This window comes from Stegodyphus dumicola, chromosome 3 (genome assembly GCF_044657685.1).
Source record: "Stegodyphus dumicola isolate Sdum_Otavi_A_Nest chromosome 3, ASM4465768v1".
NCBI lineage: Eukaryota > Metazoa > Arthropoda > Arachnida > Araneae > Eresidae > Stegodyphus > Stegodyphus dumicola.
The window spans coordinates 160473455-160499218 of NC_140770.1; the positions used below are offsets into that span (position 1 = coordinate 160473455).

The 25764-nt window shown below is 32.5% G+C and overlaps 1 protein-coding gene across 3 annotated transcripts in view; it reads left to right on the forward strand.

Moving 5' to 3' along the window:
* Positions 1-2037: 2037 nt before the first annotated feature.
* The window catches only part of dx (deltex E3 ubiquitin ligase), a 59647-nt gene continuing 35920 nt past the window's right edge, over positions 2038-25764 (forward strand). For 2 of the 3 annotated variants that reach the window (XM_035355311.2, XM_085813562.1), the window contains exons 1-2: positions 2038-2245; positions 12514-12665. In XM_035355311.2, coding sequence (XP_035211202.1) covers positions 2038-2245; positions 12514-12665 — 360 coding nt within the window. Of the gene's footprint in view, positions 2246-2435; positions 2557-12513; positions 12666-25764 lie in introns of those variants that run through there. The other variant, XM_035355312.2, reaches the window with a different exon arrangement.

The following is a 25764-nucleotide window of genomic DNA, read 5'->3' on the forward strand; positions in this document are numbered from 1 at the left end:
TGATAGGGCATAGTTAAAGCCTGTAAGCTATATCCTGGATGTTTTTCTTCATGTCTTTCCTCATATTCTAAATTTTTCTTGCTTCACTAATGTACTAATGCTTTGCTCCCGGCCTCTCGTTTTGAGAGAGAGGAAGATGTAAAATATAAAAAGTATCATGGCTTTGCTCTATGCAAACAGGCAACCTCTAATTTAAAAAAAAAAAAAAAAAAAAAATTTAAACTAAGTGGCGTAATAGCCCTAATGGGCCAAGGCCTGCAGTGCCTGAAATCTGCTTTCTTGACCGTGGGCCCGGGGTGCATATGCTTTGAACAAGTGGTCAGCTTATCGCAGGACCCCCAGTGTTTAGTCCCCAAGCAAACTTGGTACTCATTTTATTGACCAAGTGATGGAAATCAAGGGATGAAAGGCTGAGTCGACCTTGCGCAGCCAGGGAATCGAACCCTTAACCTGTGGTGCTGCTGCGTGATGCGCTAGCCACTGCGCCACCGGGCCTCAACCTCTAATTAACTTCGCAAAATTTCAGGATCAGTACCTAGACCTAGACCAATACTTTCGAGAACATTTGAGCATGTTACGTAACCACTGCTATAAATGAAGAGTTCATGCCATTTTTCGTCAGATTGCTTTTCTCCGCCTGCCACTGTAACACCTTTTTGCTGCCGCACTGTCTTATATCACTTCATTATATTTATTTTATACATTATATCACTTCATTATATTTATGCCAGTCTTTTCACCTTTAATTCTCTGCCAGTACTAGTTTGACTACACCATTCATTTCTTGGTAAAATCAGGAATGGGAAATTTATGTGATGCCCCCATTCCTAAGTACCACTTGTGGTGTCCCTTTTCCTCAATGTTTAATATTAGTGGTTAATTATACAAAGAGTTTTAGGTGGTTGTGCTTTACTTTAATTTAGAGTTTCCATCATGTGATACATTTTTTAAATGTTCCAAAAATTATACTTCTGATACCAGACAAATTAAGTGCTTCGAGATAATTTTTGATTTTCATTAGATGTGCAAGTTAATGTAGAATAAAAATAAATAATTTACATTTTTTAAGAAGCATTTATTGATACCTACCTTAAAATTTTATTCATTTTATGGTGAAAAGAGAAACAGTAAAATCCTCGATATATTTTATATATCAGTTTGCACAAGGGCCAAACTGCCATATATAAATTTTATATCATGCAGTGGCTTCACTAATTTGCTGTAGCTTTATTAAATGAACACAGCATAGTTGCCTTTATTTAATAATTTTATTAAAAAGGTAACAGGTTTTATAAAATTTTATTTTTGTATCAAAATACTGATTTATTGTTTACATGCCAAAAAAAAAGTGCTTTTGCATCATGTAATAAATTTATGAAAGTTTAACAGTAAAGCGCAAATGTTGTTGTTTTATTACACAGCATCAATGATTTGTATTTTGTTTTGTAGGAAAGCAACAAAATTAACATTTCATTATATTTTAAAGGCTCCAAAATCCGTGCAACCGTCTAGTAGTACCGAATTATGACGTCATTATCTTATGTAAACTGCTATCCATTTTCAAAATTATTGCAATATATGTTAAACAACCTGAATACCATGAAATATGCACCATAGAGTTGTATAACCTAATATTACATTTCTCTGCTGCAATCTCCATTATCGTTTGTATCGCACAACTGAAATATTTCTTCAGTATAAACCTTAAATCTTGATATTACTTCCTTAGCAAATATAGGAGTAATTCTTACAAATTCTGATCAGAATATTTCTCGCTCGCCTGACTTTCTGGCACAGTGTTACGCAACCCTGCCTGGAGGAATATGAAACCGGTTGATTCAATGAAACAACTTGTTTACCTGACGTCATGCTATGAACGTTGATGCAAAGAAACATTCTTTGTTTGATGTGTTTTCTTTCGTCTCATAGTTTGTATCGTTTTTCTCTTACTGAGTTTAAACATTAAAATTTCAGTTGTTTGTTATTGTGGTTTTCAAAACCTTTTTGTTATAGTAACTTTTGAAAACTGTAAATGTAATGGCCTTCAACAGCACGTGGATGACAGTTGTTTGGGAAAGAGCAAATAAACATGGAAAATGGACTCCTTATTCGCCAGAAGTATCACAACTTTTGGAGCAAAGCCATAGAAAAAATTTAAATGTCGCATCTTTAGGTGATGCGGATGTGAATTTAAAAATCTATTCCGTAAATTTAAAGGACATGGTACAAGTTTCAGAAGCCACAGGTTTGTTACCACATTTGTTTATTAATGTTATTTTATTTATTTATGATTTCCATTATCAGAAATTACTTGATCGTTAACTAAAATAATAATTTCTGATTCTCATGCTTATTTATATATAAATTGTATCAATTATATATATATATATATATATATAGTAATTGTATGCTTAATGCTGTCACGTATCTCATTGCCCGAACAGAAGTGCATGACGGTAAGTGTGGAAACCTTGATGCAGCAAGCTGATTCTATTTGTGTTGGTTTCTTTGTAAATGTTATGGCTGAAGGAAGTATCCCAAAAAAGAAATTTAAGCGTGAGTTATCTGTGATGTAAATGTGTGAAAGCGTATAAAGGAATCTATTCGTAGTTTCAATAAAAGAATATTTCAGAAATTTCTAAGTATCGATGTATTAGATGGTTATGTATTAAATTACATGGTTTCATATCTGCAATTATAAATAGTATGATGGATATTATATGTTTATTGTGAATGCAGCGAATTAAAAGTTGAGTTTTAATTTATTTTAACCTGTACCCATATATTAATTACATGTTATAGTTCATGACGACATTTTTGTATATGCAAAGCAAAGCTATTTATTGTAGGAATTTTTTTAAGTATAATTTTTCTGTAATACAATTTTTTTTTTTTTTTTTTTTGTTTTTACATTATCAGAAAATGGTTTGGTTGGAAACGGCTGTAGAAAAAGAACTCTCCTCTGTAACTTCCTGTTTTCAGTTTTTGACCCATTGCTGGGCTGATTATATTTCCATGAGGCAAAGCAAAGCATAAACAGGACAAAGGTTAATCATAACAACAACAACAAAAAAAAAAAAATCTGAAAGCTTTTCTGATTTTATATTATAGCCAAAGGGGCATTTTTTTTAACACTTTGTGTGTTACCTTTATTACCCTGTACAGTGTTGCCACTGCTTGCTTTGAAATCATTGAACTTATTAATAAAAAATTTGTTAAGGTTTTATGAAATAGCTAATAAAGCAAATTCAAAATTCGGGTTTCCATGTGCCCATGTCCAGGTGGAGGATTACATTATTCAAAATTTGATGGTCTAAGTACTATTATTTCTCACAATATGAGATATGTGCATAAAAAGGTTTTTTTCTGTACAATGTTGCCATTTTGAAATCCTTGAGTTTGTTAATCAAAAATTTGTTAAAAGTTTTACAAAACATGAAATCTTTAATAAAACAAATTTCAAATTTGGTCTTCCAGATGCCTGTATTCGCAGTAGGATTACGTCATTCAAAATTCGATGGTTCTAGGTATCATTGCTTTATCACAGTGCGACGAACATATATACATTTGTGCTGATTCTTCATTATTTAGTTTGCTGGGTGATAATATTTAGTGGCAACAACAACAAAAAGTGATACATCGTTTATAGTGAATTGATTCAAAATGCCATTTTTGAGACTAGTAGGCCTTTCCGGCTAATTATAACATGAAATTTTTGGCTATGCAATTATTTTTCATAAGCAGAACCCATGTAAAAAATTTAAGGATATTTGAGAGATGATGCAATGACAGTACCATGTCTTGCATTAGGAACATTTTAAAACCTAGATGGAAACAAATCAAGGTGGATAAATTTTTAATGGGACAAAGGCTCAAAAATTTTTCAAGTGATTCTAATGATGTTAAGAGAAAAGAAAACCAACCCGTAGAGATGGCAGTTACCTGATATTTTTACCGACTAAGGTTTTTGCTTTCAAACAATAATATTTTGTACATTTGGCCTTTTTCACTATTTTCTGTTTCTGCCATTAACTTTCCTTTGTAGAGATACATAATATTTAGTTGAAATTTTCCTTTTTTTATGTGATATGTAAGAATCTTGTAAGTGGGAATAAAAATCAAATTTCCAGGACACCTGCTTTTTATTTCATGTAATATTTTCTATTTCCAGCATGTAAGAGAAACAAAATTGTTGATGGTGTGGAGGTTTGGATATTGGACATCCAGAGTTCAGACATAAACTGTATACAGTACAAAGTCTTTAATCCGGACTCGTCGGGAGTTCAGCGATTCCAGATTAGGATTTTTTCCTGATTATAGATCATCAATTTAAATCTGGTAAGATGGCATGCAGAAATTCGGAATGATCTATAATCCGGACCTCAAAGCCACAAATTTTACACATGCTCACATTGAAAGAAATGTTTAATAAAGTAAACAAATAAATATTAAGATTTTATTTTTTTATTTTATTTTATTTATTTTTATTTTTATTTATTTATTTATTTATTTATTTATTTTTTTTTTGTAAAATTTGATACCCTTTAGATCATAATTGCTCTTTATTTCATAAATTACGGTTTCATATTTTTAACTGTATAATTTCTGCATGCCATCTTACCAGATTTAAATTGATGCTCTATAATCCGAAAAAACCCCTAATCCGGAATCGGCGAAGTTCCGACGAGTCTGGAATATGGACTTTGTACTGTGTATAATAAAAATAAAGAATATGTAAACGATTAAATTAGCAGCATAAATTAATTTTTCTTCTCTATTCTAAAAATAGTAATCTCTCTGCATTGAGTCATTTCGAGATTAATCCATGTCATATGACTCTTACATAATTCTGGTAATGTAAATGGAACTAAAACTCAAACAGCCAATAGTAATTTTACAGCAGTATTAATTATCCAGTCAAAATGCATCGAGAGCCAAAACTAACTCAGTCTGAATTAAGATTTCATCCTGAACATAGTGCATTTGCTTTCTATGCTTTGACGTAGCAAGACTACAGTCTGTCTACTACTTCTAAGTATATCAAAAATGTAAGATTTTTGAATGGGCACAGTTAATGTGCTGACTTGATTGTGGCCACAACATGTTTGCTGACATAAGAAATAAAGATTTAATCTGCCTTTGCCTCCAATTTCCTATTCATTATGAATCAACACTTCTACACCATCAAGATTCATTACTTCCGAGTTTGTTTTTATCACGCACACACATATATATATTGTATATTCCAACATATAACATGCACCTATAATTTCAAATTACATTTTAAGTATATTCACCGTATAGCATGTATCTTTTTCTTCAAGCAGAAACCTGAAAGGTATATATCGTATATTCCGGCCTATGACGTGCACCTATAATTTCAAATTATATTTTAAGTTTTTAGATATATTCGCCATATAACATGCACCTTTTCCTTCAAGCAGAAACCTGAAAGGTACATGTGCAATGCTTTTATCATTAAGGCATTCATTCGAAGAAGATACAACAATGGTATTCCGAACTGACAAGTGATAAGGAGAAAAATATGGGTGTGGAGGAAATGCTTGAGGAGGTAAACAATTCTGCAGAGAGGGTGGGTTATATTAAATGCAGCTGGACACAAGAATATTATTTTAGGGTTTCGAGAAAAGGGAGACATAATTTAGCTTAAAAATGCACTTCCCATCCGAATGAATTAACAGAATTAGGAGTCAAATGGTTTCTCTGAATGAATGAAAGTACAAAAGTTAACATTCTTTACTTGCAGGAAATTATCCGATAATGAAAATTAAGTTCATAAGGTGTGTCATTTCTTTTAAAGAAACAGCACTTGCAGGTACATGTAGAAATCCATTTCTGTATGCTCATCTTTTCCCTATTAATAAATGTATTATTTTTATACCTGGCGTATAACCCACACCCCTAAATTTCAATCTTATTTTTTGTATTAAAAGTCTGCATTATATGCCGGAATACACGGTATGTATATACAGTCAAAAGTCGTTAATTCGGACACCCATAATCCGGAATGATCTATAATCCGGACCTCAAAGCTACAAACTTCGACGCATGCGCGTAAGACCTTTACGGCTGCGAATATGCTTGTGTGCATGCTCAAAATACGTTTACGAATGCGCGTTTAATGTATAACGGATGGTATGAGCTAAGCTAAAATTATCTAATTCAGTTAATGTTGCAGATTGCATTGTTCCTTAATCTTCGAATTGGATCCGGCTTATTATTTTTTTCAGACTGTTGGAGCAATTTTATAAAAGTGAGCTTGAACTTTCGATTATGTGAAATAGAATTTCTGATATATATTTACTAATATGTAAAGGATCTACAGAGCGAAAGTATGTTTCGAAGTCCATTAAACAAAAAAAACGAAAAGTGAAATTGCTGCAAAAAATGGATAAAGGCATATCCTTTGTTTATCTAACCATTCCAAAATCTGTTTATTAATTTCACGCTGCTCTGCGGCGCGGGGGGGGGTGGACGCCTAATTGTGCAATGAATTGGAAGTTGATCTGTCAGCACTATCCTTATCTTCAGAGCAGATGTTTTTATTTTATTTGGCTTATAATTCCTTACTAAATGTAGCATTTCATCTCGATGTACTCCATCTTTGATATGATTTAAATCAAATTCCTCGTCATTATAATTTGCTTCCGATAGCGAAGAAAATGACACAGAGGTTATTGAAAACGAAAAAATTTCGATTGACAAATTAGTCGGTATTCTCGACACGGCAATTATAGGACTTGAACAGCGGAACTTTGTAACTGAACAAGAAGTTATGTCTGTTTATAGAATTAAAGAGAAAGTATTATCACATAAAAAAACGAAGCAACTTAAACAACTTACATTAAAAGAAATGTTTAATAAAGTTAACAAATAAATATTTTTTTTTTGTTTTTTTTTTTGTAAATTTTGATACCCTTTAGATCATAATTATTCTTTATTTCATAAATTACAGTTTCATATTTTTAATTTTATAATTTCTGCATGCCATCTTACCAGATTTAAACTGATGATCTATAATCCGGAATCGCCAGAGTCCCGACAAGTCCGGATTAATGACTTTTGATTATATATATATGTAAGATATAAGAAAATATAAAAGCTTCTTTAAAAATAATTGGCAACCTCAAAATTAACGATTTTCAATTTGGTGATCTCACCCTAGATTCATCTGTTCACCCAAATTTCAAAATCTTCTATATTATGTAACAACCTCAAATTAACCAATCACAGATTAGCTCTACTTATACCCCAGACTTATTATAAATACTCTTGGCACAAAAAACTACTTCATTCCTTTACTAGCTGCACCACTGCTAATACATACCCATCACTTCGCTTCTTAACTGACTATGTCATTTCCTTTTAAAAAGCCAATGTATGTAGAAATTTATCATATTTAATTATGATTGAATAATAATTAAATTGCCAAAGTAATTGGATACGTTTGAAAATAGAGACTGGTGATTTGTTGAAATTCAGTTTTGTTGACTTCATCTCTATACTTTAACCACCAGCCATGATTGTTATAGAAAGCTTTTAAGAGTTCTAGGATTTGACTGTGCATTCAAAATCATTAAATATACAGTACAAAGTCCGTAATTCGGATGTCCATTATCCGGAATGATCTACAATCCTCAAAGCCACAAACTTATGCATACGCAAAAAAACAATAAAGCATTTACATATGCCCATTTCCGATAGTGAAGAAAGTGACAGAGATTTATTGAAAATGAAAAAATTTCGATTGACAAGTTAGTCGGTATTCTCGACACAGCAATTACAGGATTTGAACAGTGGAACTTTGTAACTGAACAAGAAATTATGTCTGTTTATAGAATTAAAGAGAAAGTATTGGCACAAAAAATGAAGCAACTTAAACAACTTACATTGAAAGAAATGTAAAGTAAACAAATAAATATTAAGCTTTTTTTTTTTTGTAAATTTTGATACCCTTTAAATCATAATTGCTTTTATTTCATAAAGTACGGTTTCATATTTTTAACTGTATAATTTGTGCATGCCGTCGTACCAGATTTAAATTGATGATCTATAATCTGGATTCACCGAAGTCCCGATGAGTCCGGATTACGGACTTTATACTGTATATATATATATATACATACATATTATGTAATTAACTTAATTCTATGATGATAGCCGCTAATTTTAAAAGTTTTTGAATATCACAAAACAAAGGTGAAATTTTCGAATTAATGGGTTTTGTAAAGAAATGTGGAGAAGCGGTAAAATGAAGATGATATAAAGGAAATTTTTATATCATGAATGGCAAAATCTGTAGTATGGTTCTAGATCCAGAAAAATACCGATACCTATCCGCAGAGGAATCTGAGAAATTCTCATCAGTGTCAGAATTACGAAATGCTTCTTGCCAGACATCTTTGAGCTTTGAAAAGAGCATGCAAAATGGGGCAAACATGCTTGTATATTTCACAGAAGTATGGACAGCTAATGAAATCTGTTAACCCAGATCTGAATAAATAATTAAACATCACAGAAAAGCCGAAATGTAACCATAAATGGAAAAAGAGCGTATTACACGGTTAAATAGACAGGAAATCGCAGGTTGTGCAAATTTTGTTACTTCTACGTTGCCTGCGAAAATTGTGGGATATGCAGTGAGGGGATTAATGCCTAGTTTTTAGGTAGGACAGAAATCTTAACAAACTAAAGAGCTTCTTTAAATGGAAGTTAATTTATTTAATTAGCTCAAGCACTTTAATATGTTTAAACACTTTTCGTAGTCAATAAGTGCAACAACTGTAAATTGCTATTTCATTAATAATGTTGCAAGATAATTTTACCTGTTTGTTCAGCTTGCCATTCCTTGTGTGTGACAATTTCTTTCCTGGAAAGTATTTTCTAACAAAAAATCATTCTCAAGGAATGAAGAATATAGAAATGAAGAAAATATAGGTGTATCTTTACTCCAAATGTTACTGTTATGTTAATCTCCAAATTAGGACATACCTGTACCTCATCTTTAAGAAGAAAAAGTATTTTATATTTCCTAGTTTTTAGAAACAACTTAAAACTTTTTCCTCATTAATATGAAAAGATTTTTTCCCAAATTAGCATTCACATTAAGAAATCATATACTTCACTTTTAACGAGCAGAGGCAGTATCTTCCTAAATGTCTTCATTATATCTTCCTTCATGTTTGGAGATGAGATTTCAAGAAGGCAGATAATGCCAATTAGTGAGAGATATGCAGAAAAAGTTATTAAAATACTAATGTACAAATTGAAAAGTCTAGATTGGGTTATAAATTTAAAACAAAATCTTACTTTTAGTAAAAATTGATGGCTAATTTAGATTATCCTTTGAAATTCCAAGTTGCACAATACGTTATGTTTAGCATATATTCAGTAATATAGACTGGAATAGTAAATACTTGTTATTTAAAGCTTCTATAGTTATTAATTTCACATCAGCTTTGAAAGCAGTCCAAAGATGATTAAAAGTATAAAAATGTACACAAATTCAGTTAATGATGATAAATTTTAACCTAACCAAGGGCTACAGAAAATGGCTTACCAATGAAAATAATTTGTATTTTCCATTTCATTTAACCCTCCAAATGACCAAGATATACATATTGGGTTTTTAACAAAAGGTTTTCTGCCAATGCAAGTATCATCTGTGCAAACAGTTCACGTTGGTGTATGTAATCATATTTTGTCAAATGATTTTTGGCATTTGGAAAAAAGAGACTTGCTTTAGAACACTGTGTTCTGAAATTTGTAAAAAAATATCGTTATTATTAAGTACAAGGTGTCTGAAATGGAACTATCACGGTGGTGATTATTACTCGCACTGAAAGTACCACTTTCATGTTTTTTTATAACTGTATTAACACACGAGGGCATGCATAGGGTGATTATATATATTTATATATATATATATATATAATTACAAAACAATTTATATATATGAAATGATTTGGAATGCTGAAATCAGTTGTGTAAAGAATAAGCTTACAGTCATAGTCCTTTTTACTGTTTCTATATATTTTTGTTGACTTTATTTTCATGAACCAACATAAGATAAATTTACACAATAAATTTTCTTAAAGAACTACATCATTACCCTTTGTAATTTTGAAACTGCATGTGTAACTAGTGTGATGTGTTCTCAAATAAAAAGGTTAAATTTCACTGTATATAAATGTTTGTTTCACTTTCATTTAGCGTAATTGGTTAATATTAATCTTCTAAAAGTATTATTGCTTAAGGCATATATGCAAGTCTCTGTTTCTTTAGCATTATGCAAAAATCATGTGACAGCAACTAATTTAAAATGTCACAGTTTAGAGAAATTTGTTATAAGCAGTTATTATTTCTAGAACAGAGAAGGAAAAAACAAAAATTAATATGGAGATTTATGGATTATTAACCTTCCAGCATGCGCGCTTGGCAATTTTACATGAGCATGTGCATGTCGTATTTTTTACGACGTCTGTTATTTTACCGTTTTTGGATTGAAAAACAACAGAAATGAGTAAATATTGATAATAAATTTGTAAAGAAATAAAATATTAATCTTATTATTGCAAAATATAAATATCACATTCAAATATAAGTAAATTATTTTAAAGTTCTTATGTTAGTGAGATGGAAATGCAATGATGTATTTCATTATAGAAAATTTTTAATTTATTATTTAATAATTATATTTTAAAATCGAAGCTAATTTTAATATTCATCAAAGACAAGTATAGACAATAAAAAAGGAAAACACTTTGGTAGGAAAAAAAGTAAGTTTAGCATTACTTCTGCAAGGAAATTTACTTCTTACTGGTTACAAAAACGCACTTTAAACTAACCCTAATGTTTTAATTTATTTCTACGAAATGGAAATAAGGAATGGAAGTTGCTATTGTTCTCCCATCCAAAGGTTTCCTTGTCTTCTTTTTCTTCATCAGATAATTCTTGAAGAATCCGAGCAAACTCAGCTGGTTGCACATGTTTTTTTGCCATGAAAACCGATATAAAATTCACAGAGCCAAATGTATTCAGATTAAAATAATACACGACAATTAATAACGCAAAATTACAAAATATTTGAGAAAAAAATATTTTTCGAATTTTAAAACACGACCACGCATGTGTCGTAACTTTTATGAAAAAGCTGCCACGTAACACAAAAGCCCAGTTAAAAAAAAGTCAAATGACTTCCTGTTGGCACATTCCATGAGAGTGGGGAAGGGTAGAAAGGAGGAATAGAAATGACCTTCAGATGTCTCAGCTTCGATATGTGAAAAATGTGCATTTAAAACTGAATTTGTCGTAAATTTTGCATATATGTGCATGTTGGAAGGTTAAAAGTCAGAATTATGCCTTACATATTTTTTATCTTATAATACATATCTTCGGTGGTATTTGTTCTGTTACCTTTAAGTAAATGTATATATGTATGCATCTTGGAGGAATAAGGTTTGACATTAAAACAAGTATATTGAAGGGAATAGAGTTCAGATAAAAGTAATATGGGTATTTTGCATTTGTAATTTAAAAGAAAGAAAGAAAGCTTCTGTTATAGCCTTTAGGGAGCTATATTATTTTTAAACCAAAGTTTTATTATTTTCCTCTAATATTTGTTGTGAACAGATTAAAAATTTGTATAGCCATTGTATGGAAACCACATTAATAATTAATGAGAAAAAGTTCCATTTTCGATACTCTCTGAACATTTCTACATTGCTTGCTATAGCCTGATTATAACTGTGTTTTTGCATAACTCTGAACTTTTGCTTCCTTTTTATAGAGAGTTATAGTATTTCAGTATCCTTTTAAGAAGTTCTAATTTTTTCATTTTATAACAATTCTGTAACTGTGTGCAAGTTAGCAGTATATAATTACATAAACAAAGCTAACTAAGAAAATTTTAGTACTATTTTTTTATCTTTCTTTCTTTCTTTCTTTCTTTTTTTTTTTTAGGAAACAATGGTTAAAACAGTGGACATTGATAATTTTATCTGTTATATGATTGCCAAAGAACAGATTGGTGTCTTGCAAACACGAACCAATTTTTCATCTGAAATTTTGAACCAATTTTTGATCTGAACATCTTCCTTGATATTAGCCTTCTCTAGATAGCCCTTAAATACATTGTTATACCTCATTGAAACTTCCATATTAAAAAAAAAAAAAAAAAAAAAAAAAAAAAATCAGAAAATTAAACAGTTGAATATATATTGTTATTATAGTATTTCTCACCAAATATTATTTTCTAAAACAATGATGTTGTACATGTGCGTAGTAATAAGTTATTTTACTTCAAAGAGTTCCTTATAGTTCTACATAGTAACTTATTGATTGTTGTTGAATCATTCTTCCTGAAAATTGTTTCAGGTATTAATATGAAATTATTGGAAACATTTTATTTCATTATTTATGTCAGTTTGATCTTTCTGATGTTTTACTTGAGGTTTTTTGATTAAGTAGAATTTTGTGTTCCCTTTATTTTAGGAACAAAATTAGCTGTCAAAAGACGTCTATGTGAAAGTAATAGTGTTGTGCTGGGTAGAGGCTTTACTTGGGAATGGCATGGAGATAGTCATGATATATGGCACTCATATGATACTGATGTTAATAACTTTATAGAAAATGCATTTCTGCAGGTACTGTATTAAATACTACATTGAAGCTAAACTTTAAGTAATTTTGCAATATCAATTAACTTTTAAGAAAATCAGCATTTTCTAAATTTATAATTCTTACAGGTTTATAATATTTAAAATTTCTTTGAAAAGCAATTATAAAGTGACTTCTGTTTATAAATAATGAATTTAATTTAAAAGTAATATTTTTGTAAATATAATTTATTATTTTAAATAGTACCTGATATAAACATTGCATACAAGATCCATAAGTTGTGTAAAGAGTAAAATTTTCAAGAAAGTAAATGAATAATTTCAACTAATGGTCTTGCACTTAAACTGCATGCAGGCTGAATGCACAATTTAAAAATAGATGAGCAGCAGACATTTTTTAAGGAAATATTTTATTAACAAAATAAAAAAAATATTTTAATTTAGTTCAACTATTGTTTATATACAAAATATATATAAACAATAGTTGTACAGTCAAAAGTCTTTAATCCGGACTCGTCGGGACTTCGGCGATTCCGGATTATCGATTTTTCCGGATTATAGATCATCAGTTTAAATCTGGTAAGGTGGCATGCAGAAATTATAAAATTAAAAATATGAAACCGTAATTTATAAAATAATGAGCAATTATGATCTAAAGGGTATCAAAATTTACCAAAAAAGAAGCCTAATATTTATTTGTTTACTTTATTAAACATTTCTTTGAACGCGCGGATGCGTAAAGCATACCTTACGCATAGCCGAAATTAGAAAATTGCAACCAGAAAACTATTTGATTTGTATTCGTGGTATTTATAATGACGAGGAATTTGATTTAAATCATATCAAAGAAGGAGTACATCGAAATTAAATACTACATTTAGTAAAGAATTATAAGCCGAATAAAATAAAAACATCTGCTCTGAAGATAACGATAGTATTGGCAAATCAACTTCCAGTTCACTGCGCGCCGTGACATCTCCCCCCCCCCCCCCGCGCAGAGCAGCGTGAAATTGATAAACAGATTTCGGAACGGTTAGATAAACAAAGAATATGCCTTTATCCATTTTTTGTAGCAATTCGTTTTTTGTTTGATGGACATCGAAACATACTTTCGTTTTCTAGATCCTTTGGGAGCTCCAGCATCGGAAATTCTATTTGACATAATCAAAACTTCAAGCTTACTTTTAGAAAATTGCTCTTACAGTCTGCAAAAAATAATAAGCCGGATCCAATTCGAAGATTAAGGAACAACGCAATCATCAACATTAACTGAAATAGATAATTAGATAATTTTAGCTTATAGCGTCCGTTATACATTAAACGCGCACGCGAAAACGTATTCTGCACTTGCGCAGATGCATATGCGCAGTCGTAAATGTCTTGGGCGCACGAGTAAAATGCGTCAATGCGGCGCATGCGCAGAAAGATTTTAGCTTTGAGGTCCGGATTATAGATCATTCCGGATTATGGGTGTCCAAATTAACGACTTTTGACTGTATTAAAAACTGAAACAAAATTTGAAATTTTTTAATAGTTTTCTATGTGAAATCTAATGTTTGGTGCCTGTGAGCTAACTATTAAATTCTTAAACTGACATTGCTTTCAAATAATTCTAATGTGTGTAATTAATGATTAGATAACTTCCTTGAATTTGAACAAAAAATAAACAAATTATGAAAGCTTGCTAAGTTTTTAGAGTAAATTTTATTAACTCGGGAGAACATGCGCTGTATTATGTAACACAAAAATGCACACCCCAAGCAATTAAATGAAATATATTATTACAATTCAGTAAAAGAATGCATTCTGTATTAATTACAACATTTATTATATAAAATAGCTTAAAAATAATGTTCATTTTAAAATTAACCTTTTAACTGTCAAGTTATTTTGATGATTTGGGTGCATAAATTGTCAATTTTTTTTTTTTTTCCAAAAATGAAATGTTTGCCTCAAGTCAAAAAATCGAAAAAAAAAAGGCCATGCACTTTGAACTTTAATCTCTATCCTTTGAAACCTTCAGTCAAATGCTGCCATCTGTTGAACTGAAGCTGAAATAAACGTCTCACGTATATATTCGTGTATAACAATATGATGCACTCAAAAAAAAATTAGCCCGAGTAATATTCGGGCGTGACATTTTGGAATACCAGTCGGGCATGACAGTTAAAAGGTTAATAACAAATAAAACACAAGTAGTACAGTACAAAGTCCTTAATCCGGAATGATCTATAATCTGGACCTCAAAGCCACAAACTTTTTTTTGGTATGCTTTACGCATGCGCGTTTAATGTATAATGGACGGTATAAGCTAGGCTAAGCTTATCCGGAAAAATCCCAAATCCAAAATTGCCAAAGTCCCAACCAGTCCGGATTTCGGACTTTGTGTACTGTATTAGAGCATTTCACAATCATTTCAATCGTGTCATCAAATATTAGGTCCCATGTATCAATGGGTGAAACCACATCTTTAGATATATATGTGGTAGGGGAGTTGAAGATGCTTTGCTAGGGTCAATTAACAAGTCCAATGTTTTCCACACAACAGAACATTTAATAAAAATAACAAGGAAAAGGTACATTAAATCGAGTCACAATGTCGTTGAATACAAACAGGATTCTGGATAGCTTTTGCCAATTTTATAACATAGTTATACAGCATAGTTATGTTATTTTATAACATAGTTATTGTGCAGTTTCGTGGAAATATACAGTTAATTATTTAACACCTTCACATGTAGACCTACGTCTTACCACCTTCTCGTGGAGAACATCTTACCACCTTTGCGTGGGAGAAAGAACCACATAGTCCTATAGAGTAGCAGTCCAAGCCTTCATGTTATCAGCTGCTGTAGTGGTACATGCAGGACCTTCATGTGATCAGCTGCTGTAGTGGTACATGCAGGACCTTCATGGTGTCCCACTTTTTCCACCTGGTAGCAATCTTTACCTTTCCTCGCTGTTACACGGTATGGGCCGAAGAACTTTGGCCTTAACTTTAGACTACCTCCAAACTGCGTTCTTTGTATGGCGACTAAGTCATTCACATTGTATACCTGTGCCTCTTTTCTCTTCTTGTTGTATGTTTTTCTATTCTCTTCCTGAATTTTTAGAATGTTTTTCCTTACTTCCTGTCTCATATCTTCTTGATCTTTCATCATAATATATTTTTCTTCTTCGAGAATTTCCATAATCTTTAAGTCCTCTTGATTTCTCATTTTAATACAAGTGAGTAGCTCAAATGGAGAAATCTTTGTGCTTCTGCTCTTAGTACTGTTCAAGATCCTTTGTACATCTCCAACATATTTGTACCACTTGGTTGGATAAATTGGATAGGACTGGAATCAGAGCGAGATGAATTCTTTCCACTTGTCCGTTTCCTCTAGGAATGCCTGTAGTTGTAAATATATGCTGAATCTTCTCTTGACTACACTATCTTCAAAGTCTTTAGAGGTAAACGCTGTGCCTTTGTCGCTTATAATTCTCAAAGGATTACCGAAAGTTGATTGTTGCAGTTTCAGCTTCTGCAATGCCTCTTGAGCTGATGTAGACTTTACTGGATAGAGCCACACAAACTTCGTGAATGCATCAACCACGGCTGAGATATGATTGTAGTTCTTATTTGTCGAAGGTAATTGTCCTATAAAATCGATATGAAAAGTGCTCAAAGGGATATTATCTTTTGGTATGGGATTCAGCAACGCTTCGCCCTTACCTTGTTTTCTGTCGCACAAAATACATTCTACACAATTGGAGATAACTTATTCCATTTGTTTTCTAAAGTTAGGAATATAAAAGTCGATTTTCAGCAAATCTTCCATTTTAGACACTGCGAATTGCCCTTGTTGTGGATACTACGTATGATTTGTAGCTTTAATGCTTTGGGTACCACAAGTAGCTCCCGACCACTGTCAAGCTTGTAAAGTATACCATTCTTCACTAGGAAATCTTTCTTTTTGTTTACTTTGTTCTTCGCAGAGACTAGAAAGTGTTGCCATTCTGCTTTAACTAAATTTAATTAGAAACTTGACGGAACTGAAGCGACACTACACACCCCCTTCCTAGTGACAGCGATTATGGAAGATAGTCTTTAAAGTGACTGGGGAACTTCACATGTCTGCCGGTTCTAGTAGTCTTGGTTTCATGAAGATTCATCAAATACAGCTTGAACTGGGGTGTACAGTGGGTCTTTATCAAGAGCTGTATATTACGTCCAAAAATTTACTAATTGGCTCTTTATCTTCTAACAAAACATTTCTTTCCTTAAACCATCTGGCTGCAATCGTGTACAATGGACCTTTGTCCCCACTTTTGTGGAAAGAAACTGAGCACAGCGTTTCGATTCTGATTGATACTCTTGAAGGAAAATTGCTAATTATTTCAGCTTATTTTCCGCCTAGTAAGGACATAGATGCATTCTTACATGAATCAGCTTATCTAAAGGAAAACCCAATTGGAAATGTTATATTAGGTGGAGATTTTAATGCTGCCAGCACCCTTTGGAGATATCCCTATGAAAATTCTAGATCCCTTCCGCTTTTGGACTTTATAGATTCTCAAAATTTGATTCTTCTTAATAAATCAGATGCTCCTCCAACCTTCGATACTTTACATGCCAAGGGTTGGACAGATTTGACTCTTACTTCTCCTTCCATTTCTCCTTTTATAAAAGATTGGACAGTAAGTGATAGCATTACATTGAGCGATCACTGAGCTATTACTTTCAATTTATCTCCAACTCTAAGATCCCTAGGCAAATTAAGATTTAAAACGTTCTTTGGAAGAAAAGATAAATTTCGTAGCTGTTTTTCTCCTCACATTTCATCATTAATCCGTTCTTTTCAAGATTGTAGCTCAACTTCAGATCTGGATAACACTTACAATAAAATGACTTCACTTTGCATACAAGCTTGTAAAAATGCTTTTAAAATGAGAAGGTTTTGTCCACGTACAGCAACTTCCTGGTGGACTGAAGACCTTACAATTGAGCGAAGGAAGTTACGGAAATTGCGAAAACGAGCACAAGCCACCTATGAAGTTATAAATCGTGCTTCATTATTTCAAGAGTATAAGAAATCTCAGGCCTTGTACAAAAAAAAAAAAAAAAAAAAGTTAGGGAAACCAAATTATCGTCTTGGAGAACGTTTTGTACCAACACCCAACAAAAGTACGGCTCAGCTTTCCAAATTGCTTTCGATAAAGTTTTCCAGCCTTGTTCTCTTCCAATACAAATTTTTCCTTCGGCTACAAGTTCACAGCAAGTGGTAGCACATGTATTAAGATCGCTTTTCCAAGAAGATTTACCAGAAGAAGATGATTCAATGCAGCGAGAGTTACATTTTAAATTTAATAACCGTGCTTCATCTTTCTCTTTCCCAGAATCTCTACCAAATTTTCTGGAATTAGAACGCATTATTAATCACCTAAATTTAAAGAAGGCTCCCAGACCAGATGGCCTAGATAATGTTGTTGTTCGACTGTTGTTCAATATTGCACCGGACTTGATCATCGCATACGTCCAAACCTGCTGGCGACTCCGATACATTCCGAAAGAATCGAAAAGAGCAGAAGTCGTACTTTTCTTAAAACAGCACAAAGATCCACTTAGACCGCAATCCTGCCGGCCAATTTGTTTAATACCAGCTTTAGGTAAGCTCTTGGAGAGGGTAATTTTAGGGCGTCTGCAGTATTATTTACCGAAAAATAGTATTATTTACCGAAAAATCCATCACAATATGGATTTCAAAAAGGGCGCTCTACAGAGCATGCAGTTTACGACCTGATTTCGTCACTACAATCGAATAGGAACGAGCATTTGCACTCGATTTTGATCAAGCTCGATATACAAGGAGCTTTTGACTCCCTGTGGTGGCCGGACATAATAGACGCTCTGGTCACCATGGGGTGTCCAGTAGATGTCATTGACCTCATTCGAAGTTATCTGCAAGATCGTCATATCCAAATGACTTTAGATTCAGGACAATATGCAATATGATCAAGAATTACAAAAAGGGTGTCCTCAGGGATCTTGTCTTGGTCCCATTTTGTGGACGATAGTAGCTGACTCTCTTTTGCGACAGTTTGATGGAAAGTCAGACTGTAAACTCATAGCTTTTGCAGATGATTTTATGCTAATTGTTAAAGGCAAATCAGGTATTTCTTCTGCGGCTCAAGCTTATCTGGATATTATAGCAAACTGGGCACAAAGTGGTTATTTCTACCAGTAAAACTCAAGCAATGTTGATAGGGGCATCTAAACCTCTCAAACGCAAACCACCTTTAAAATTGCAAGGCAAATCTATTAAATTTGTAGGAAGCTTGAGATACCTAGGTCTTATTATTGACTCCAATCTTTCTTGGACGACTCATTTGAAGGCAATCAGAACAAAAGTAATGTCACTGACAATTCACATGAAACGAACAGCTAGTAAGAATTGGGAAATCTCATCGCGGATTTTAAAAATATGGTACTTGACTGTAATAGAAAGAATAATCTTATATTGTTCAGCAATATGGGCTTACTCTCTTAAGACACATGAGAAACAACTCTTAATTTCTATTCAAAGATCTTTTCATCTAATGATCAGTCGAAGTTACAGAACAACTTCCAATGATGCTTTGCAGGTCTTGTCCGGCATTCCTCCATCGGACTTAACAGCAGAAAGGGAAGCGGTGCTGGCTCGAGTTTTGCATCTTCATCTAGAGAGTAAACTGTGGAATATTTCACACGATCCTTTTAGTTATGAAACTAGGAGCACAGAACTTCTGTGTCATCCAGCACAAAATGACATTTCATGTGCAATAAGGACAACCTTCTCAAATGAGTCAAAAAGTCAATTCCAGATTTACACAGATGGATTTCATTCGGAACAAGGAACAGGATGTGGACTATGTGTAATTCAAAATGGCAAACCAATGCATTCATGGCGTCGCAGACTGAGGCCAGTGAACTCTATCTTTCAAGCTGAACTACTTTCATTAAAAAAAGCAGTACATCTTTCAAGTCAATTTCCATCACAAGTGGAAATTTACAGTGATTCACTTTCTAGTCTGGAGGTCATAAAGGGGGAAAATTCAAGAAATACAATAGTAGCAGAGATAAAAATCCTTCTTAACCTTCCTGCCTCTTCTAGACCCTTATTGAGCTGGGTTCCCGCTCATAGGGGGATTTATGGCAATGAGTTGGCAGACCAGTTGGCAAAAGAAGCGGTAAGAGGGAATAATCTTCCTCAATATTCATTGCCTTTACCATTTTCTTATATTAAGAGATATACAAAAGAGAACTTCTCCAGCAATGGCAAAAAAAGTGGGAACACTCCACAACGGGCAGAAGAACTTTTAAATTTTTGCCAAAGGTCTCAGAAACATTTTTGGTTTCATCTGCAGCACAGTCAACTTTTCTCACGGAACACGCTCCCTTTCCATTGTTTTTATTCCGATTTCATCTTAAGAAAGATGATAAATGTCACTGTGGAAGTATTGGGTCTCCAGACCATTTTGCTTTTTCTTGCCCACTCACCGCTGAATTTCATCTGCAATGACCATCAGACTTATATTGGAGTGAATGGACTAAAACACTATTAAAACGACAAATTCTTCAGCACAGATTAACTCAAATTTTTAATATTTGCAATAAGATGTATACGTTTCCAACAACCTTTGCATAATATTTGCACTATGGGTAGCCTTTTAATTTTCTTTCCCATCTGACATGTTATAATGATAATTGTGTGTTTAACTCCAATGGATAGAATATTTAGCACTATTAAGTACTGGATGTGCTCTGCACTTCCACATGGGAATAAGTTCTGCATTTGGGAATTGTTTGTATGTTAATATTATAGCCTTTAATTCTGAATTTTTTTGTTATTTTATAGTTATTATTTTGTTCCTTTTATTATTATTATTATTATTATTATTATTTTGCCATTTTGTTATTATTGTATTATTTTTGCATTTTTGTAAGTTAATTACAATTATTGTTAGCTGGTAAACTGGAATATTCTGACTGTGCAAAAAAAAAAAAAAAAAAAAAAAAGTTCATTACAGTTCTTAGAATATTTGCATTTTCAGTAAGAACAGGAATTTAGAGCTGTATCTAATTATTTTGTATGTATATTGTGTCCATCACAATTGAGTATAAGTTTCTCTTTTCCAGTAGATTAACTATTTTAAGCATTGTGAACTGTTACAGCCAATTCAACTTAGAGCGGATTTATTTTATTAGCTGGCGAATTGGAATATACTAACTCTAATGAAAAATTGGTTGCAGTATTTGAAACATGTGCATTTATATAGTATCATTAATTGATAACTATACTAACTGCAATGAAAAATTAGTTGCAGCATTTGAAACATGTGCATTTATATGGTATAATTGATTGGTATATAATATGTACTGAATAATTTTGGATATTTCATGTTTGTTACAATTGGGAATTGGTTCCTTTTTTTTTTTTTTTTTTTTTTTGTAGATGTTTTTAATTATTTGAAGAAATTGGGCACTATTATAGCCATTTTACAAGAATGATTAGCTATATTTGAATATGTGTTCTTATGTTGTAGGAATACCTGCCAATTTGTATAGATTGAAATTGTTTATTTGTGCTATTTATAATTGCATAATAGAAATTTATTATTTTAACTGCCATGAAAAAATTTGCAGTTTTTTTTTTTTTTTTTTTAAACATGTACATTTGTAGTATGTTTGATTGGTAAATATTCTAACTGTAATAAAAAATTAGTTGCAGCATTTGAAACGTGTATTTTTATGGTATGATGATTGGTATATAATATGTGCTGAATAATTATGTATTTTATGTCTATTTTAATTGGGAATTAGTTCCTGTTTTCCATTAGACGTTTTATTTTAGAATATGTGCTTTATATTGTTGGATCCGGTCAATTTGTATTGACTGGAACTGTTTAACAAATCTGTAGTTTTGCACAATTTAGAATTGTATTGAAAAATTTAAGAGTTAGTTTCCTTTTTTTTTTTTTTTTATCATCTGGAAGCCAAGTCATTATTTACAAAACATTTGTTTCTGTGGATAATAGTAAAACAGTGTACATATTACAATGAAATTCCCAATTGCAATTTCATGTTTGTCTTGTGGATAATTGCAACACAGTGTGCAAATTGCTATGGACGCACATAATGAGGTGTGCTAACTGTTAAGGACACGAAGATATGATGTATCAAAGTGGACAAGTAGTATTTACTTGAACGATGAATTTAACAAAAGTGAACATAGAATAGCCTACACAACATCATATACTTTGGGCTATGGAACTATCAATTGCCTGAACTGATGTGACTTGCTTACTCTGTGGATAACTGCAAAAATAATAAGGACACACATCATTAGGTGTGTAACTGATAAGAACATGAAGTTATGATGTATTGAAGAAGACATAGGTTTAAAAGCTGGTTAATATATAAGTTCCACTCTCCACAACATAGATACTATCCATGACAATGTAATTACTAATTGATCGTATATGTATTTTCATACGGATTATTATGTAACAATTATTGTATAGATGACACTGTCAATTTAGCATTGTAATATTGCTATCATTGATTCAGTGAATGCCGCTGGCGGTGGATTGTAGATTCTTTTCCATCGCATGGACATATAACTCTGATTGGTGTAGAACCTTAGGTCGGAGGTCCATGCGACTGCGTATCAGTCCTTGCTCGACTAAGTATTTTTGCAACTGGAGAGACACTCATCACCTCTTTGCGCAGGTGCAGTTTTGGCTGTAACTTCTCCCTGAGAATAAGTAACCATGATGACAGCGTTTCTACTTAACGAATCCACATGCTTCCTTTGTTGCTGAGATCTGTGAACAATTTCATAGTCAAATTCTTCTAAAAGTAACGCCCATCTCGCCACTTTATGGGTTAGCTCTTTTCTGAACATAGTCTTCTGGAAAGCATCGCAATCCGTAATTATTCTGACCTTAGATCCTGAAAGGTAATTCCTGAATTTCTTTAGAGCTTCTGCTATAGCTAATACTTCAAGCTCATAGCTAGATAGCTTCTCTTGTTGGAGACTAGTTTTTTTTACTCATGAAGTAAATGGGGTGTAACTGCCCATCATCTGATTTTTGTAGCAATACATCGCCAAAACCATGACTGCTTGCGTCTGTATGCAATTCTAATGGTGCTCCTTGTTTAAAAATATAAAGAACCAGACTTGTCGATAAAGTTCTTTTAATTTGTTAAATGCTTTTTTTTGTTCAGGCCTAAATTTGAATTCTGCTCCGTTACGAAGAAGATCACTTAGTGGTTTCGCTATTTTTGTATTGTTGGCAATAAATTTCCTAAAATACCCAGTAAGACCTAAGAAACTGAATCTGCTTAAGGTTTTTGTGTTCCGGGAAATTTTGAACAGCACTGGTTTTTTCAGGAGAGTGGCGAATTGTACCATCTTCAATAACATACCCGAAAAATTCTATTTTTCTTTTAAAAAATTGGCATTTCTTAAAATTGATCTCCAAACCGTATTCTTTGGCTACTTCTAAAATGCGTTTTAACTTTTTCAGACCTTCTTTCTCGTTTCGTGCTGGAATGATAAAATCGTCCATGTAAATAACAACATTGTCATCCCGAATGAAATCTCTAAACACATTATAAATAAATCTTTGAAACACACTAGGGGACATGCACAAAGCAAAAGGTGCTTTTAGGAATTCGTAAAAGCCTGCATGAGTAATAAATGCCAAATATTTAGTGCAGATTTCCTCCACCAGAACATGAAAAAAAAAAAGAAAAAAAAAAAAAAAATTTTTTTAAAGTCTAATGTGGAAAAAATCCTTTGCTTCCCCCAAACTATCTAAAACCTCTTGTCAACACAAATTCGTGTTTTGACACATTTTTTTTCTACACAAAACAATTGGTGAAGCATATTCTGAACACGATATCCTGAATGAATCCCATCCTTTAACCATTCATCTGTTTGATCATTAAAAATTTTTTGGCCAGCAAAAGGAATTCTCCTCGAATGCTGAGAAACTGGAATTTCATCTTTTAATATTACTTTCATTTTTAAGTCTGTACTGCGTGGCTTTTCTAACGGTTTATACTCATTAATAAGAGGGGAAACAGTATTGCATAATCCTTGATCTTTAATGTGCAATAAATCTGTTTCGCTGTCTGCCTCAATGGCTGCAGATATAAAAGACAAAAAATTCCTTATCGACGAGACAGAATCATTTTCATATTGCGTAAATATTACTCCCTCAGAAGAGATGTAAGCTAGACTCGAAGGTGTAATTCTTGAAGGTGAAGACACATTCTGTAATTAGGTCATGAACCATTGCTGCTTCTATCTCTTTTTGTTTTTTGCTTTTGCATAAAGAAAAAATAAACCTTGGCCATTTCCGCTTTAACCACATGACCAAACGAACTTTTGAGTTCTATATATCCACTTGATATTTTATTCAGAAAAAGAGATTTCTTTACCACTATCAATTCACTTCCAGAATCTATTAAACATTTTATTTTCTTACCATCAATCAACAGTTCAGTAAATTCTAACTTATTTCTAGCTGCATTATTCGATTCAATCTTTAACTCAGATACCTTGATACCTTTTTTTGAGACAAACTTTCCTCTTTTTCTAACCGTTTGGGACAATTTCTCGCAAAATGAAACAATTCCCATTTACTCTCACATACATAGCAAATACGTTCTGTTTTACTAGTATTATGATTTATAAGCTTCCCTGAATCCTTGAAATTGCTCTGAGCTTTTCTAAGATTGTTTTTGGAAATATTAAGCTTTTTATTTTCTGGAGTTTCGATTCGCATGTTACTGGTATCAGCTAAAAATTTACCCCTGGATGAATAAAATAAATCACATTCTCTCCCCAATTGATTAGGTGGGAACCAACTTTGACCCTCCCGAATACTAATATGTTCCTTTGTTTTAGAATCAAGAGTTTCATATAACTTATCAGATACAATAAGATCACACAATTTCTTAAAATCATCTACCACTCTTAACTTACAATAATAACCAAAAGTTGCACTGAGTCAAGACGCAAACTGAACATGCGATTCAGATGAATGTCTCTGCGCATTTTTAAAATTGTTCAAACATTCACGTGGTATTGGCTGAAATTCTTTCAAGATTAGAGTTTTTAATTTATCATAATCCGCGATCTCTTGTTCAGAAACATTATTACATTTATCACCTAATAAATTAATCAACACTTCTGATTTTTAACTCCACTGGTATGCTTTTAGTAGTAAAATCTTTCTCAAGTGACTGAAAAGACAAATGCAGAGCTTCCAGTTTCTGGGGTACAGCTATAGTTAGTGCTTTTGACACTTTTAATGATATCTTCAACTTAACAACATTTTAGTCTGTATGTTTCTTCTATCACCTGATAATGATTGTGATTTTAAATTTTCTAGCTCGATCTGCTTCTCAATTTGAGCTAATTTAAGACTTTCAATCTCTACCAGATAGTGTTCATTACTTGTTGTAGGCGTCCGATCCTCAGCGATCGATTTGACGACGCCACGAACAAATTCAACGTTCGTTTTGAAGGCATCAGAATTTTGGATAATTTTTTTAATGTCATCTTTTTTAGCATTTTCTGGAACAGTCTCTTTGATTTGTTCCGCAATTACTATTTAAATCACTTTTCTTTAAATTATTTAAGAAACTCATTTTAAAAATGAAACAAAAGTATCACTATCTTCAAGAAAGAAATAAACCAAAGTTTTCACAGTACCTTCTCTGAAGTATCCAAGTATCCTGACCGAGCTCCCAGATTTTCTGTGGTAGGGAAGTTGAAGATGCTTTGCAAGGGTCAATTAACTAGTCCAACGTTTTCCACCGCAGAACATTTAATAAAAATAACAGAGAAAAGGTACGTTAAATCGAGTCACAATGCCGTTGAATACAAACAGGATTCTGGATAGCTTTTGCCAATTTTATAACAGAGTAGCTTAGTGCCTACTTGCACTTGCTGTCGTATTATGCAGTTCAATTTACCACCTTCCTCGTGGAAACATAAAGTTAATTATTTAACACCTTCACGTGTAGACCTGCGTCTTACAACCTTCTTGTGGAGAACATCTTACCACCTTCACGTAGGATAGAAGACTC